Source organism: Meleagris gallopavo, chromosome 1 (assembly GCF_905368555.1).
Source record: "Meleagris gallopavo chromosome 1, MGAL_WU_HG_1.1, whole genome shotgun sequence".
In the NCBI taxonomy this organism is placed as follows: domain Eukaryota; kingdom Metazoa; phylum Chordata; class Aves; order Galliformes; family Phasianidae; genus Meleagris; species Meleagris gallopavo.
In genome coordinates, this window is record NC_139404.1 from 35,994,970 (window position 1) to 36,009,987 (window position 15,018).

The 15,018-nt window shown below is 40.5% G+C and overlaps 1 protein-coding gene across 1 annotated transcript; it reads left to right on the top strand.

The window, feature by feature from the left end:
* Positions 1-2,958: 2,958 nt before the first annotated feature.
* Positions 2,959-13,177, top strand: RAB21 (RAB21, member RAS oncogene family). Its single transcript, XM_003202088.4, has 7 exons — positions 2,959-3,272; positions 9,554-9,613; positions 9,805-9,912; positions 10,686-10,749; positions 11,533-11,587; positions 12,002-12,090; positions 12,891-13,177. Exons 1-7 carry the CDS (start codon positions 3,126-3,128, stop codon positions 13,028-13,030), a joined length of 663 nt encoding a protein of 220 aa, XP_003202136.3. The 5' UTR covers positions 2,959-3,125; the 3' UTR covers positions 13,031-13,177.
* The last annotated feature ends 1,841 nt before the right edge of the window (positions 13,178-15,018 follow it).

A 15,018-nucleotide genomic window follows, 5' to 3' on the forward strand; every position in this document is an offset into this window, starting at 1 on the left:
CTGCCATGTCAGCCGAGCATTCCTCTTCAAACAGATTGAAGAGCATTAACCATGCAGGTGTCCACAAGTTAGATAAAAAGAATTCCAATCCAAGGGGCTATCAGCTACACCCTCACTGTGCAAGGCATTTGTAGTCCTGGAGTTCACGCTACAAAAGCACTACTTTGTGTCTGACTGCTTCACTACAAAACCGCTATCACAGTGCTATCGCCTCAGGGCCAGTGAGCTACAAGCTCCATTTTCAAACACATCTACTGACTGCCAGCCCTGCCTGCAGCAGCAGTTATCCTGAATCTCAAGGGCAGTGATGAAGAAATACAGGGCTGTAAGTTATCTACAAAATAGACTGCCTTGTAAAAAATAGTTTCTTTAAGAGTTTTGAAAAATGGTATGAAAACATCAATATGAAAGAAAAATTAAAGCAGAAGTTTTATAGAAGTATTTTTAGGAAGCTAGGTAAAAAGGGGAAGCACACCATATTAAGTGGAAAAAGGCATTCTCAAATATTCTGAAATAAAACAGGGACTTCCAAATTTAATTACCACTATTAAAAATAAATTGATAACCATCACAGATATTTAGATTTGCGGATTTTAATATCACACATGTCAGATTAGAGTCAAAGGTGACACTTTTTATAGCTCATACAGAATTTTCTGTTGTCAGCCATATCGGCCTTTTAATTTCATTTAGTATTGGTGGCTGAAATTTTGGATATTAAAGTTTTGGGTGCTATACAAGCGCATCTGTAACCACAGGTTCCAGACAAGAGAGAGGAAAACAGGAATGATGGAACCAAGTAGTAACTTGAAAGTGCTTATCATTAGCAGGAAGATGCATCTTCTGGCTGTGCACCATGGCACAGGTCTGTTGGAGAAATGCACTCTGCCAGAACTAGCTCCAGATGGCATCTTACGCTTCGCTGTCCTCTGATAGAAAAGCAGTGCTCACAGCTGTGGTCAGGAACATCAGCTCATGGACTTTGTGCAGAGTGACTCTCCCTGACGACTATTCTGGAGCTGTGCCAGCAGCTCATGCTCTCAAGCATCGACTTCCACTGTCTGTGCAACCTTCATCCAAGCAGATCTCACTTCTTCATCTGTTTGGCCTAGAAGACTTACTAACTTGCTAGGCAGTTGTACAGCTCAAACATGGATGGCAGGATTGACAGAAGTCAGTGTCACTTTCCAGCAAGACAGTATTTTTATCCTAACTTGCTGAAATAACTCATTTGCTAATAAAACTAGCGTTTAAAGAAAAGATACTCTTAGAGATTTTGACTGCATTGATTTTTCACCTTGTCCTATTTCCTTCGCTTACATCAGGGGAAAACAAATCCATTTTCTGTGTGAATGTAATGCTGCTCATTAATGAGGCTTCTTGCTCCAGGAAATTTGATCTTTGTTCTCCTGGAAGCGCTCTCCGTTCTTTCCTCTATTCGTTCTCACACAACAGAGCATTAGTCTTATCTGACAAAGGAAATTGCACCATGATGCCTTTTCATAAGCATTACTTTTCTTACCACTAAATGATCACTAGAGAGGAGTTACATTGCAGCAGTTTGGATTGCTATGTGCAGAATGCTTTTAATTTAGGAAGGATATTCAATTTTACAGGACAGTTATCCGGTTCTTGGATGTACGAGATGCTGCTGGAGAAATACAGGTTCGTGAGCTGCCCAGAGGAGATGTGGGTGCCCCAACCTTGGAGATGCTCAGAGCCAGGATGGATGAGGCCCTGGGCAGCCTGACCCAGTGGGAGGTGTTCCTGCCCACCACAGACAGGTTGGAACTGGATGGTCTTTAAGGTCCCTTCCAACCCAAAACATTCTCTGATTCCAGGAAGGAGCCCAGCAATCAAGGAGTTCTACAGAAGAACGGGGAGCTGTTGGAGAGGGGCCAGAGGAGGGCCACAAAGATGATCAGAGGGCCGGAGCACCTCCCCTACGAAGACAGGCTGAGGAAGCTGATCAACCTGGAGAAGAAAAGGCTGCAAGGAGACCTCACTACAGCTTTCCAGTATTTAAAAAGGGATTATAAACAGGAGGGGAATCAACTTTTTACTTGGGTAGATACTGATAGGACAAGGGGGAATGGTTTTAAGTTGAAGGAGTGAAGATTTAGGTTGGATGTCAGGGGGAAATTCTTTACTATGAGAGCGGTGAGGTGCTGGAACAGGCTGTCCAGAGAAGCTGTGGATGCCCCGTCCCTGGAGGTGTTCAAGGCCAGGTTGGATGGGGCCCTGGGCAGCCTGGTCTAGTACCAGATCTAAAGGTTGGTGGCCCTGCCTGTGGCAGGGAGGTTGAAGCTTCATGATTCGTGAGGATCCTTCCAACCCAGGCCATTCTGCACGTGTTTTTTCTTCTGCCTTTTTCACTGCCTGTTCCCACATCTCTGTTTCAAAGCATTTTATTATTGACTGTTCACGGGCAGGCAAATATTTAAGTACCAATAGTTTGTACGGATGAAGCCGCTGGCAGTGGGCAGATCAGAAAGCATGCTTTATGTTTATCATCTGTTGACAGAGGTTTTATCTTCTCACTCACAGCACCATGGTTTTACCACAGGTGGAAAGTCTTGAGGAAGCATTTATGCACAAATCACGTGCGTGCATGAACCTTGCGTGGCTTTGTTGGCTTTGTTTCCCTTCCAACACTATATTTCTGGATAAGGTAATCTATTGGTAAAGCCCGAGTGCCTCATCGCTCCTACTTACAGGGCACCCCGAGGACAGCTCGGCCCTTTCACACCCCCACACCACACGACCACAGCCGGAGCCGGGCGGCACAGGGCGCCCCACCCGCCATGCCCCGCCCCCCCAGCGGATTGGCCCCGCCCACGCGCCCCGAGGGGGCGTGGCCTCTCGCCGCCGCCGCTCCCGCCCCTCCCATTGGCGGCGACGCGGCGCGTGACCGGGCGGTGCGTGACGTAGGAGGAAGAAGACGCCATTAGGGGCAGCGGGGCCGCTTGCTGCGGGAAGGTGTTTGTGGTTGTGTCTGTCTGTCGTCTCCGCGGCGCCTCCTCCCGCCCGTTCCCTGCGCTCCTCGTCCCTGTGGGCGGCGGCGCCCCGCGGCCGCAGAGGGGGGCGGTGGATGTGAAGCGGCCCCGGCGGGCGGCGGGACGCGGATGGCGGCGGGGACCGGCGCGGCGGCCGGCGGTCGCAGCTTCTCCTTCAAGGTGGTGCTGCTCGGGGAGGGCTGCGTGGGGAAAACCTCCCTGGTGCTGCGCTACTGCGAGAACAAGTTCAACGACAAGCACATCACCACGCTGCAGGTGCGGGCCGGGCGGGAGGCAGCGTGGGGCTGGGGGGGGAGGGGAGGAGGGGGCGGCTGTCCCTCCCCTGAGGAGCGGTGCTGGGGGCTGCTGTTGAGCTTCTTCTCTTCGGCCTTAGCGGAGGGTGGTGCTTCGGGGTCTCGCTTTCCGACCGGTGGCTCTTGTCTAAGCGCGTTCGTGGATATGTTCCTTCGAGTCTTGGGATGCGGAAGCGCGGCTTTAAAGTAGCGTGGCTGTTGTTGTGATCGCCGGTGGTGGGCTGATGACTGAGCGCTACGTGTGTGCCGCCTTTCTGTTAATGACAGCCTTCCTCTGCTTGGCGGACACGGTGCCTGAGTTACCTCAGTGCTAGCAGACAAGCGGGTCTGTGAGATTAAGGCTTATGATTTAATAACTGACAAGATCCACGAGGCCCTCATGTAATCTCCCTGAATTTTAGCCTGAATTACCGCCGAATTTACAAACATCTGAGCAGCAGAATCACACTGGTGAAAGCGTGATGGGGGTCCACTGGAAAGCAATGTTTGTCGCTGCCTCCCAGTGCTGAATGGTCTGCATCCCACACAGCAAAACGCACGTGTGTTCTACGTGGCCTTGGAAAATGTGTTTTGAGTTTCATGTTGTGGACTGTACAATCAGCGTGTGTCTCTTGAGCCCTCTCTGCATGCTTAGCCTCTTCATTTGCAGCTGCGCGGCATCTTTTCTACCCATCGTGGGCATGTATGTGGTTTTAGCACTGCAGTGTATGCTGTGCTCGCTATGTTTTCTTGTAAATAAAGAAACAAACCCTGCCACCGAGTGGGTTCTGAACTGCTTTTGAAGTTCTGTGAAATACAGGATAAATGGTGATGCCTCGGGGTAGCTGCTGTTCATGCACATCTTGGGGGAGATTCCAGCAGGCTGGATATCTTGGAGTGTGTAATCCTGAAACTTTATAAAGAAAAGACGTGTTAGAGGCACATTAGAAACAGTATGCTTAATATTTCATTGACGGGTAGTGTTGCTCCATATTTATTTTAAATAACTGAAAATATTTTGAAGTTCATTTGCCTGTCTGTGCTCATACATGGGCTGTTAGATGTACCTATTAGTAGGTTTACTGAGTGTGATGCATGGCAAGCTAATGGTAGGTCTGATTGCCACGGAGGCACACTACAGAAGCAATCAGTTATTGGTAGATGTCAGAGCTGCAGTTGTAACTTCTGTTGCTGTACCACCAGAAGTGTAGTGTTGAGCAAACGTGTTTAGAAGTGTGTTGCAGTGATTTTGTATAGCCGAATTCTGATATCCTGTGTAAAAAGAATAGCTTGTCACGTGACATAGCTCTGGCTTTGTTGTCTCAAAATCTGCAGCGGAAAGCCTAAAATTAGAAACCAAAAGTGAGTGGGTCACAGGCATCATAAAATGGAAACTTAAATGGCCCCAAAACATTGACAGTAAAATGTCTCTCTAGATGCTACAGCCCAAGAGCTTTTGCTTGAGGAGAATGGAAGTCACTTGTAAAGGAAGAGGAGCACATGCTCACATGTGATATTGAAGTTCTGTTCCTCTGCTGTGGTTAGGTTTCTAGTTGCTCCCTGTATATTTTAACTTTATCAAATTAAGTGACTTTGCTTTGTGGCATCAGTTCAAAGTATTGCAGCAAACAGGTTTCTGTTCCAACTAAGCCAAAATTAGATAAATATTGGATTCTGAATTTGGCAAAGGAGCCACAGTGATGAGCCGTATGGAAAAAAAAAAATCACTGGTCAGTGGGATGAGAGCCTCGCAATCCATGGTAATCTGATTTAGCAGGGGGTGCTGAGGTAGAGGTGCTGTTGTACTTCATGCCAACCTTTTTGCAGCAAAAACATGGTGAGACTACAGCTTTCTGAATATAGGTGTTGGCTGGGGCTTCCTGCAGTGGGATCCCAGTGATTTGAGAGACACAGGAAGACCTTCAGCTGGTCAGTGTGAATCTTCTAGCACCTTGCAAGTCTGTACTTTCCAGTATCCTGCTGTGAAGGCTGGCTGTGTACTAGCAGAGGGGAAAGTCACCTATTTGTAGGTAACAAAGCTTTATTGAAAGGGAGCTGTCTCTCTCTCCCCTCCTGTTCTTTTTCCAACTGCTGGTTAGAAGGAAATGGTAAACTGGGACTTGCTTACATCAAGATTAGGAGGCTGCAGGGTATGTTGCTGGAGTTCTGTGAACTTGGAGTCATTTACATCAGATATCAGTGATATGCAAATTGAAATTAAGGCAGCTATTGATCTGCTGAAGGAAAATGTAGGAAAGGTAGCCTTGTTTTTGTTGTGGCTTTTCTTTCTTGACAATGATGACAATCCATAACCTTCTGTTAGACCCGGTGGGATGATTAGAATTGGTTCCCATTGATCAAAATATGGAGGTCAGTATTTTCTTCTTAAAAGGATTCTAAGCTGTAAGATGAAACCAAGTGAAATATGCTGGTAATATTCTGGTAATAAAACCTGTTTTCTTTTTTTAAAATGTGGATGGGTACTGTCTGTAAATTACTCAGGATAAATACAGCCTGTGTGTATTAAGCCACTGACATGATGGTGCTAGTGATATGTACTGATCCTCAGTGCTTTGGACTCATGTAACCAGGAAAAATTGTCTTGGATGTGTAAGACAGCTTAGAAAATGCAGTACAAGGAAGTCCAGTGCTGCAGGTAGTGTTTGTATGCCTAGTATAAAGCAGCCAAGGGGCAGATGATGTAAACCTGCTATATTCTAGTGACTTTCAAGTGTATCTTTTTCAGCTGAGTCTTCCTTGTGTTCTTGTCAGGCCCTTTTGTCAGCTCTCAGCCGGGCCTCATGAACATGTGGTACTGAGCTCTTAAAAGAGAATTAAAAGAACAAAGTTTTTCTAGGGACACATAAAGAGACTGGTATTTTAGAGCTCATAATTGCATTATCCTTTCTTTCTAAGCATATGAGTATTCTTCACACTAGTCATAAGGCACTTGAGTCAAAATACAAAGGTTAGTTTACTTCAAAGAGCTGCTTGAGATTATTTATCTTGGAATAAACTGTAGTCCCATACACTTGTTTTTTGGAAGTCAGAGCTAAGATGAATTGCCATAATAATGAAAAGAATGTGGAAAGGAGTCACTGATTATAAGTTAAGTCATGACTGACACTTAACTCCCTATTACTCAATTGGGTAAAACCTCAGGAGATGAGAACACATGTTGATCCTCTTCAGTGTGCAGTCATGTAATGCTGTCTGCATGGCATTGCTTCCAAAGGCTTTCACACTCTTGGTAGCTGATGCTTTCCCTCACCTCAGAGCTGGGTTGGATAGGGGAACTCATGACCGGTAGTGAAGATTCTCTTTACTCATTGGAGTCCCCAAATTTCTAAAAATTAAGTCCTGCTGCTCCTTTGATCTTCAGCTTTTTGATCTCTAATGTCAGAATGGATGGAGAGTAGTAACCTTGCTCTTCTGTGAGACAAATGGAAATGGATGCGGGTATAACTTTAGAATGTCAAATATTAGCTGTTTTGTCTTTGGAGTGTATGGCTCTAACTTTTAAAATACACTTAACTGATGATAATTATGCCAGACTTAGCTGTAGCTTTTAATTTAAGAACAGGACCTGCGAACAATATTCTTCAAGTATATAAATACATTAGAGAAATGAAGCATTTAAAGTGTAATATAGTATTGACTGTTTCTCACAGCATGCTCTTAAAGCTTTTGGCTTAGTTATTAGCTATCACTACCAGAAATACAAACTACCAGTCTTGTTAACAAGCAAGTTTATATATAAACTTCATTGTAATCAGGATATCTGATATAGACTATCATCACTTTGGTTAGGAATCTAGGATTTTATTGGACTATAACCTAAAACAGTACAAATATATCAAGTTTTGATGTGGAGTGCAAATACAGTAGTCAATCCTAAATGCCCTTGCTGCTGACTCATGTCACTTCTTGCAGGAAACACTAAAAGACTTGCCTGAGAGTGTTGGCCTTCTAATATTTGGATCTGTAGAAAAGGAAATACCCGACTTTCAGTGCTAAAAGATAATGTTCTATCAAAAGCTATGGTGACCTGTGGGACGTGTTACTATAAAACAAAACAGGAAAAAGAAACCACAATGCCTTATCTGTGATCCGAAAACCTATTTTAATATTTGATATGTCAGACGACTAAATAGCACAGCTATCCTTACTGGGCCAATGTCCAAAGCCATGATGACTTAACCTCATGAATATTGTTTTTTGTGGTTTTTAATGCAAATCCTTTCTCAGTGAAGAATTTTTCTTTCCAGAGGTCCAGAAATGTGGCTCTAGAGGTTTTTTTTTTTTTTGCTAATCTTGCATCAACTGGGCAGAGTTGAGCTTTATTATAGTGACCAAAGCAAACAGTGCTTTGAACAGCTTTTCCTCTGAGATGTACAGTAGAATATCAAATGTTTTAGTGCAGTAGATCAAAAAAATGTTGGCAGATAGGCTTAGTATGGCTAGCTCATAACGTTTCTTAATATGACCCAGGTGTTGGTATATTAAAATGTCTGAGCTTACAACTTTTAAACTGATGCTGTGGAACAAATTATGAGAGTAGACGCTGATTTTATGGGAACAGATGAGTGAAAGCTGCAAAAGAACTTCTGCACAACTTATGATTTATTTGAAAATCCATTGGCCTTGTCCTGATGTTTAAGACTTACAGCTTTGCTGTCAAGCTCCTTGTTACAAGTTGACCAGTGTTTTAAATACTTCAAACTTGCTCTCTGGAACTCTTCCTGAAGTTGACTTCCACCACCTTACTGTAGACTGAAGGGATTTTAAACTCGAGATGTGTTCAACACAGTGGTCAAGATTAGTTCCTTTCTGCCTGCACTTGGAAGGTCTCGGGTGTTCTTCTTTCCTGTGCTCTGTCTTTCTGGATCTGCTCCATTTGTTGCCAGACTTTGTGGAAAACTTTGCAGGGAGGGTATGACTTCTTTTAAAACACAGAGGGAAATTACTGACTCATCTTCAGTAATATGAATGCCAGAATTGATGCTAGATTAGTTTAACACAGGAAGGACTCGAGGAAGATTTTAACAGCAGTTTATGCTGGTGTAAATTAAGCAGCAGACTGGTTCAAGCAGCTGACCTGGCCAATGACGTTTTCCCTTTCTACATACATGTGATTTTTAGTCAGCTCAGTGCCTGATTAGAGCTCTTATATAGAGGGATTGTGCTGAGAAGCTACAGGCCAGCCTAAAATGATCTAAGATAAATGTTTGTTCACTGAGTACTTGATATCCAAATGTATGCGGAGGTGAAACTGAATGGGAACCAGGTAAACTTGGGAAACTGACTGAAGTTAATCTTGGCAACTGGATTGTCTGTTGTTAACCTGTTACTGTTGATCTTCAGGATGGAGGTGCAGGTTCTTAATGCATTGACTACTTCAAAACCTGTTCTATCTATTGATTTAATATCAATTTTTAATACTTCTTTTTGGCTGGTGAATTATCTAATGGGTAGCAGAAGGGTAGCATTTGAAAATTGCATCATGCAGGCTCTGAGAGCAGACATCTTCCTGAGTTACAGAAATGAGGCTAAGCTTGTAATATGCTCTGGTCATGTCAAATGTTTTCAGAAGACATGTAGTAGAATATGTAGAGCAACATGTATGCTTCTTCTGAAACTTTTCACCCTACCACTTGCTTTCTTTTTGTGTGTGTACTGCTTCTCCTCCTTCCTCTGGTTCTGTTACTTGAGAAACATTAACACGAGGCTTTCAGGAATGGTATCTGAATGAATGTTGAGGGAAGAAATAAAATGAAGAGAGCTGTGAGGTCATTTCAGCAGGGAAAAAAAATGCAGATGAAGGAACTTCTTGCAAAATACTCATGTTTTGAGAATTCTAGCTCTAAACTTGAATTATTTTTACTATTTCACTGGTATTGAACTATTGTGCTAATACCTGCAACCTTAAAATCCCAGTAGCTTTGCTTACTCTTGTGAAGTGTTTCAAATTCATCGTAGGCTTATCCTTATTCAGAATTCAACCTTCTTATCTCTCCTAAATCATTCAAAGCAACAGCAAAAGATGTAGGAAACAATTTGCTTAAGGCAAATTTATTTAGAACAGACTTCTGGCAAATTGTAGTGAAATGACTAACCAGCTTAGTATTGACCCAGCCTTCTGGCTCAGGGAGTATTTAGCTTCAGAAATCCGTTTTCTGTTGATTAAGATATTTTTATTAGTAAATAAATCTGAATTCAGACAGACATGTTTGTGTGAAAACTTAACTCTGTTTTGCTTTCCAGGCATCCTTTCTTACGAAGAAGCTGAATATTGGTGGGAAAAGAGTAAACCTTGCAATATGGGTATGTTTGCTTTCCTAACTGTCCTCCCCGCTATGCACTCCCTCCCTAGATAAGTTATTTTTCAGGAAAATATTCTGTTTGATTGAACTCAAATGTTAGGCACTTCATAATAAAGTAGGAGTTAGAAGTCATTGGAATCTTTCAAAATATTGTTATAATCTTACATACTAACAAGTTTTTTTTTTATGCAGGATACAGCTGGACAAGAAAGATTTCATGCACTGGGGCCGATCTACTACAGAGACTCTAATGGTGCTATTCTAGTATATGATATAACAGATGAGGACTCTTTCCAGAAGGTACCAAACAGATTTTTACCTCTATGAAAAGTCTGTTCTGATTGGAAGGGAATCTATGATATGAGTGTGCTCGTGGGGAATCTTCTTTTTCAGGGATAGCATCTATGCTTAATTTGCCTGAATAATAGGATTAATACTTGATCATGTCATTTGCAGATAATGTTACATCTGTAGAATCAGGTCATGTAATTTAAGTGTACACTTTTTTTTGAGGCCTACTCTTAATAAAGATCTAGTGGAGTTATTCAAAGAACACCAGAGAATTAATGTGTGGCAGACTATGAATATGAAATAAAAGTACTCTTGTGATAATATACTGTTCTCTACTGTATAAATCAAAATGCTCAAATATATTAAGTGATGTTAAACTTCAGATTATGAACACCTGAAATCGCAATACATAGCAGCAGGAACATTGCATTCTTGATGATAATAGATATTTGAACTTCCCAGTCTTCATTTAACTTGAAATTTGATCATTAACTACTTTAAAGTATTAGTTGATCAGGTTGAAACAGGTGAGTTCTTGTCCAATCCTTTGTCATGCTGTTGCTCCATAGGATGCCCCAGCTGAAAATTGATATGCTTTTCTGAGGAGTCTGGTTCTGATGAGCTTGTGGCAAAAAAGAGTAGGAAATATTTTGTCAGTCTCTGTTGCTCTGAACACATTTGTTTTAGACTTACACAGTTAAAGAAGGATGTGGGCAATTTCCACAATGCCTAAACTGGCAGGGTGTTGTGAGAAATCAAATTTACCTCTGTTCTTTATGCAGGTAAAAAACTGGGTTAAGGAATTAAGAAAAATGCTGGGCAATGAAATCTGTCTATGTATAGTAGGTAAGTACTCTTTAGCATGTGATTCTAGTGACCGAATTGGAAATGTTTCTTTTGATATTATCTTCCAAACACTACTGTAACAGCTTGTGCATATGAAGGGATAAATCTTAAGTGAATTTGGCAATTAAAAAGGCATTTGGAGCTAGAAGTTTCAAGGGATTGCAATAGGAGAAAATGAGAGTTAATTTGGGAAAAGCTTAATGATGCACTATGGCTGAAGTGCATGGTTAAGACAAGTTGCAAAATTAATAGTTGAATGAAGAAAGATATATCAAATGTATTAGATCCTTCTTGCAAGTACCTTGACTCCTTGTTTTTTCTTTATGTACTGCGTGCAATGGCATAGACTCAATACTTGTCTGTTTTCAAAATTAAGTGTTTGAGTGTGGAGAGTGTGGGGGATAAGACTAAAACTTGGGTATTTCAATGAATTTTCACAAATGCATGTAAATACTAAAATTGAATCATTAGATCTTTCAGGAGGATAGGTATGTGGATATTCTATGAAAACTACGTTCTGCAACACAGATTTTTGCCTAGTAAAAGCTTTTCTTTTTTAACTAATCAAGGTATTCAGCTATCTTGATTAGGCTACAGAAGCTCGTGGTTTCTAAATGTTTGACTGAAAGGGGTCTTCTGCATGTGGTCTGTTGTGGTCTGAATAGACTTGAGTAAGAATCTGTTTTTATTGAAGCAGCTTATAGGAGGAAAAAAGATGAAGTACAGTGATTGTGACTTTTGTTAACTTTGGAGTACAAAGACATGAAATATTGTTCTCAACAGGTAACAAAATAGACTTGGAAAAAGAGAGACATGTTTCAGTGCAGGAAGCAGAAACGTAAGTCACACTCATTATTAATAGAAGCAGTCATTGCAGAATTATGTTGGAGTAATAAATTTGTGATGCTTCTAACAACTGGCAAGCATAACTAGCTGTGGCTGGCTGGCTTCTACAGAGTGTTCTGTTACTATCTTAATTTTGGAGTGTCCTTAATGAACAAAGTGTAACTTGAGTTTTATATCATTTCTGACAGAAGTCAACATTTCCAGCTCATGTCATGTTTAGAAATGAACTTAAGCTAATATTTTTTTGAATTGCTCAATTTTAACCGCAGTTCCCTTTGTTAAATCAGCATGTGTATTAATTAAGAGTTAAGAATAGAAAGCTCTCCTCTTTCCACTTCATGTAAAGTTGCTTAGAAAGACTGAGTTCTTCAGTGCAATTTACTCTTCTGCATCTTCATTCTTACAGGTATGCTGAATCTGTCGGAGCAAAACATTATCATACATCAGCTAAGCAGAATAAAGGAATTGAAGAACTGTTTCTTGACCTTTGTAAAAGTAGGTACTATTTAGTTTGTTCGTGAAGAGCTTAGACACAGAGGTTTCAATAATGTTTCAAAGCCTATAAAAAAAAAATCCTTAATTTAAATAATTGAGAAGAACTGTTCCTCTGAGTGTACTTCAGTCCACTTCTGTATTGGATGAGCTATGTGAACTTGATGTGTGGATGGAAATTCATGCTGTACTTCAAGAACATCTTTCTTGCTCTGTCGGAGTCCTGAGCATTCTGTTTCACTCAATATACTTTAAGTAACTTCAGATCAAGCTTAGTGTGATTGCTCTCACTGCTGTCTACTTCATACTTTATTTCAACATATTTCAAATATATTATCAGATGATGTCAATTACAGTTCATAAACTTGAAACTGTACAGATGAAACAGATGATAAAGAATACTGAATCCAGGATAAAACACCACACAGGGAAGCTATCCTATTTGTAATATTCTTTTAGCAGGACTTCACCTTCATGGTTGTGTATTGTGTTTTGTGGAGTGTGTGGCTTTAGTTGACCAAACGTTTCTAATATGAGTGGGTAAATCTAGCTTTTGAAGGTCAATAACTCCAGAACATCAGCATTTAAGTCAACAGGAACTTCTGAATGTTTTATGCTCTAGGAAAAAGACCTAAGATTTTCTTTCAACTACACCTTGAGATTCCAGAGTGTTTACTTTGTGCATAATTGAGCGAATCGGTCTTGCTGAACTTTGTGCACGTAACTCAGATTAAGATCTTAAGGTCTTACGTCATAATAGAATGGAACGCTAATACATTTCATCTAATGAACTATATTTGCAGGAATGATAGAAACTGCTCAAGTGGATGAAAGAGCAAGAGGCAACGGATCCAGTCAGTCAGGAACAGCGAGGCGAGGTGTACAGATCATTGATGATGAACCACAAGTACAGAGCAGCGGAGGGTGCTGTTCTTCTGGATAGTGACAAAACTGTGCATCACTGCCCTCTCAATATGAAGACTGCCATATTCCAAGTCACGCGTTCTTTACCAATGGAGTAATAGAGTTAACAGTATTTAAAAATAATCACATATAACACTGCAGAGACCTTAAGTGCTAAACTAGTGGCGTCTGTGACCAGAGAATTGGCATTTTCTACAGTGGTTAACAAAGCAATTACCAATGGCCTTTTTACATATTTTTCTTTAATGAGGAATAATATGCATGTAGAAAAGACCTACTTAAAGGCTTCATTTATATTCTTTTAAATCAGATCATTATTTAATAACTTATATACGTTGTTGTTGGAATGGTATACATTTTTGCAGCTCTTTGTATTTTGTGCTAGATTGAATTGTATCACTTCTAAAATGCACATTGATTTTTTTTTTTTAAATTAGCAGATATATGAAGTAATATTTTTGCAGGGCCTCCACAAGCCTGTAACTGTCAACTACTTTGATATATTCTGTTCATCCTGTATGCCAAGCTGGTAAAATACATTGTAAATTACCTATTAAATATTTTATCTGCTTTTACAAGTGCAGGTGCAGAAATATGTACATCAGTCTTGTCAGTGATTGTGAAGTGAATAAGTCAGTGAAAAGATGCAAACTTTTCATGTGTACTGTTGAACTGTTCATTCTATTTCCCCTTCCTGAAAATTGAAAACAGCTTTTTTTTTTTTGTGAACTCATAGCTACAGTATTTTTTTTTTTTTTAAAGCTTTTTTCTGGCAAGCAGCAGTATTTAGAATACCCTCTTAGTAGGAAGGGAATGATTCCTTAGCCTGCTGTTAAACATTGAGGCATTTGACTTCCAGCTGAAACAGCTGGAGTGTGCATTTATCTTGCCTCTCAGAATATCCCTAGAAAACTGGAGCAAATTTAGCCCTTGTCTATCTGGTAGCCACCTAAACCAGATGCATGGGAAAACTCTTAATCTGCATTAATACATTTATGCACCAAGACAGCATTATATTAAAAAGAAAAAAAAAATGAAGCGTAAATTTTTCTTGTGTTGCAAGGCTTGTGTGGGGAAAAATGAATTGGCATTAATTAGAACTGCTTCTGACTTGGAATCATTATGTGGAAGGTAAGAAACTTGCCAGACACAATTGTAAACTTGGGAATACTAGACAAAACTGAACTTACTCTTGACTTGCTCTTTTACTTGTAATGCTTTTTGAAGCCCACTTAAGGTTCTGGGAGGAGGGATTTCAGAAATAGTGTATAAATTACTATCACAGAAGGATCACAAATGGTGGTAGTTAAAACTTCAAAGTGTTTTGTGCTCTGGATTTTTTACTTAAGTTGTCTTGCTTGGAAAAACAGTAAAGGTGATGTCTATGACAAAATAGAGTATTTCTTGGCCTTCCTTTTTCTGAAGGGTAGTATTAGTATTGCCTATAAATGCACTGAGTGATGTGAGTATGTTACAGTGCACAACGGGAGTAGTACTAACTAATCAGTCTGACATGTAAGAAATGCCTTCATCTGGTATCTATTTTCTCTGAAATAATAGATGGCTTTGCTACAGACTGGTCCTGATGCTTTTATTTCCTTTCTTTCTGCTTAAACTGGTTTATAAACTCTCTCTAAAGTTAACATTGGTGTGTTCTTCCCATCATGCATACAACTATGTTAAAAAAAAAAAAAATAAATGAGTGTTTTCCTTGCTAAGTGAAGACAGTACTACATGACTGCACAGAGCCTTGCTCTGATTCTAAAATTTATGACTGTGTCAATATAGCAACACTTAAGTAAACACTCCAATATTACATCCAAACTTAAATGAGGCTTGCCAAAATTAAAAACAGGTCAGTTTTTTAAAAATTACCTTCAAATACATTCATGAGACAAGTCAGTTGTATAGGTTATACAATATTAGGAGGAGTAAAGTTGAGCCCCTGTGTTCAAGTTAGACATCACTATTAGGCTTGGTAAGTTCTCCTGAGCTATCTGCTTCTTT